This window comes from Cynoglossus semilaevis, chromosome 10 (assembly GCF_000523025.1).
Source record: "Cynoglossus semilaevis isolate Cse_v1.0 chromosome 10, Cse_v1.0, whole genome shotgun sequence".
NCBI classification, from domain to species: Eukaryota; Metazoa; Chordata; class Actinopteri; order Pleuronectiformes; family Cynoglossidae; genus Cynoglossus; species Cynoglossus semilaevis.
Genome location: NC_024316.1, coordinates 16,472,015 through 16,474,758, shown reverse-complemented (window position 1 = coordinate 16,474,758; position 2,744 = coordinate 16,472,015). Strand labels below are relative to the sequence as shown.

Here is a 2,744-nt window from a genome sequence, read left to right as displayed (position 1 = left end):
TGGACTTAATAAAGTGCAGAGCAGCGGAAAAGCAGCGAGCATAGTTCAGGTTAAGCCCTTTGGCTTTCCTTCCCTCTACGTTATTATTCTCAGTTGCTATGGCGAACAAAACTATATGTGACCTCCATCACCCCCCCCCCCCCCCCCCCAGTCCAGACAGTCACAGACCATTTTATCACCAAAAAGAAGAATAAAAATCTCTGTTTCACCTTTGCCAACAGACGAAAAGTTTGGAGCTGGTTGTCTGAGAATTTCAATGAGGCCTAGAGGTGAGGGTGAGGTTTTTGTTAAATTATATTAAAAAAGTGGTGGAAATTAGTTACTTCCACTCCTGAATATGCCTCAGACTGATGAGGGTGTTAGGGTGTAATCCACTTCAAATGCAACTTAACTTTTAAAGGCCCACTTTTTCCATCAGTACAAAAACCAGCTATGTTGTTGTTTTTTTTATCTGTTAGCATGTAAGTTTCACAGTCAATCCACTGTATGCTAACGATGCTAGAGACGTCTCCCTCAGGGTTAGGAGTTTTGGGGAATCTAAAATAAAGGGATTTTTCATTAACAATCAATGCCTCTGTGCCTGCGCAAAATACTTCTCATTTGTTTTAGCATTAAAGGTTTTAGCACCTTTAATGCCGGTGGACTAGGTGTGGACCATGAGCTGTTTATTTATGGACCGGGACCTGAACACATGAAAGAAGGCTTTGCGTGTTCTGGTTCGATCATGTCAAAATGAAAATGGTATTTCATTTTACTTTATTTTTGTTGTGGTTTTGAATAAAAACGACAGTTTGTTTTGAATGTGAAAGTATTATGGTTTGCGGCTTCGCAAACTATAACAAATGGACCAGTGACTCATTCAGAAAATGACTTTGTGGACCTGGAAGGTTTGTTTTTCAGTACCTCTGGTTTAGCAGATATTTGACAGGAAGTGGAGAGCTGGAACTTCACATTAAAAAAATGCACAAGATTTAATCTGCAGCACAGCTCTGTGAGTCTTTGTACAAAACGAGCAAATCCGACAATCGAGCGCATTATGAAGAAGCACAGTATCTTCGGCGCGATCGTCGTCTCTGATCTGACCACATGAGTCACAACTCCACAACATCACTTCAATTCACTTCCTTCACGGACCACAGCGTTGTCGTCACATCAGCAAAAGTATTTTGGGGTGAGAGTTTGTTAGGGATTAGACACTAACACAGGTACTTATTACAGTTGGGGAAATGTCATGGTGGGAAAGATGACTGTTTTGGTAATGACAGGGCAGCGTCGTCTTCATGGTCACAGGAAACCAGCTCTTACTGTCAGTAGGAAATGGGACAGAACGCGGTCAGAATTTCTGTTGACCTATCCTTCCACCTCAACCGCCACTTTCGTGCAGACATCATCGTCATATTTCTTTTTAATATTAGTCTGGTATGAAATACTATCTACTGTACAGGGAATACAGTGGTGCACATACATACTTATACCCAAACGAAAATAACTTCAAAATTATTGGTCGTTGTGACACAGCACACCCATCACCAAAGTCAGCAGGGGGCAGCTAAAGCACCCGGGGAGCAGTGTGTGGGGACGGTGCCATGAAGGGAGCTCTGGTTAGATAAATGATCAGACACCCTTTTGACCAACAAACAATGCTAAAACTTTACAAACAATGCTAAAACTTTTTTTTATATAATTTATAGTACCTTTTCATTTTTAAAATATAATTTATAGTACCTTTTCAGACTGGTTTGAAAAGTGCAGATGAATCATGACATCCTCCAGATCATTGGTTACCGCTAAGTTTTAGAAATAAAAGGGTTCATTTGTATCGGACTTTGTGTCTCGTAACCATTAGTGTAACGTAAACTGCGTAAACATTTCATTCTTCTAGTGAGTCTTAAAACATTTATTGTGTTACTAAACATGACTAGTCACAAAGTGTTCTGAGACAAAGGCTCTCTGTGAGCACAGAACTTTCTCCAGGTCTGAGTGGTTTTTACCTTTGAGGCCCTCCTGCGCTCGGGACAATCAGGATGCTGGCACACCACCCAGTCCTCCTCCTGGACCGGCTTGTCATCTGAAACAGAACGCACGAGTCAATGTGACATGACTTTTAAATCGAATAAACCCTCCCCGAGCAGACACCCGGCCGGTTCCACGTCCATTAACACACCTTTCTTGGTAGTGCTGTAAAAACATAATGTGGACACCAAGACTGGAGTCCCTGCCTGTGTTTACTCAAGGACCAGCGAATGAGAGGGAGGACTGGGAGCACTCACGCAGTAATGGAGACCCAGGGCCATGTCATAAAACGAAAAAATAAATAAATAAAAGTTGAGATTTCTCAAAGGAAAGGTAAACAGGGGGAAGCGGGCGGGGTGTGTTGTTGGGAGAAGATCAGAGAGGAACGAGTAACGACCAAAAAAGACAGGAAGAAAAGTTGGGCAAATGAGAGGAAGCCACCCTGGTCTGCGTTTTATAAGACGGCACTCTTACTTCGAGCGAGCTCACTGTACCGCACTGCACGATAACAAATCACCCTTGTCAAATAAAAGGTTAAAATCCACCCCACTCATTGGCCAATGCTACTTTGAGTGTACGATAAAAGGCAGCGTTTACATCTACGTCTTACACACATGTACACACAGGATAAAGATATCATGACACAAAGCCTGAGTGGACCAATATTTATCTGTCTGCCTAATGGGAAAAACAGAGAAGTGAGAGTAGAGGAGGGAGCCAGAGGGGGTCTA

General features: G+C 42.5%; 1 protein-coding gene across 1 annotated transcript in view; it reads right to left on the bottom strand.

Annotated features, from left to right (window-relative positions):
- The window catches only part of plekhg5b (pleckstrin homology domain containing, family G (with RhoGef domain) member 5b), a 66,329-nt gene that overhangs the window by 45,497 nt on the left and 18,088 nt on the right, over positions 1–2,744 (bottom strand). Inside the window, 1 exon segment of the mRNA XM_025059149.1 lies at positions 1,992–2,068. Within this exon segment, the coding sequence (XP_024914917.1) occupies positions 1,992–2,068 (77 nt within the window).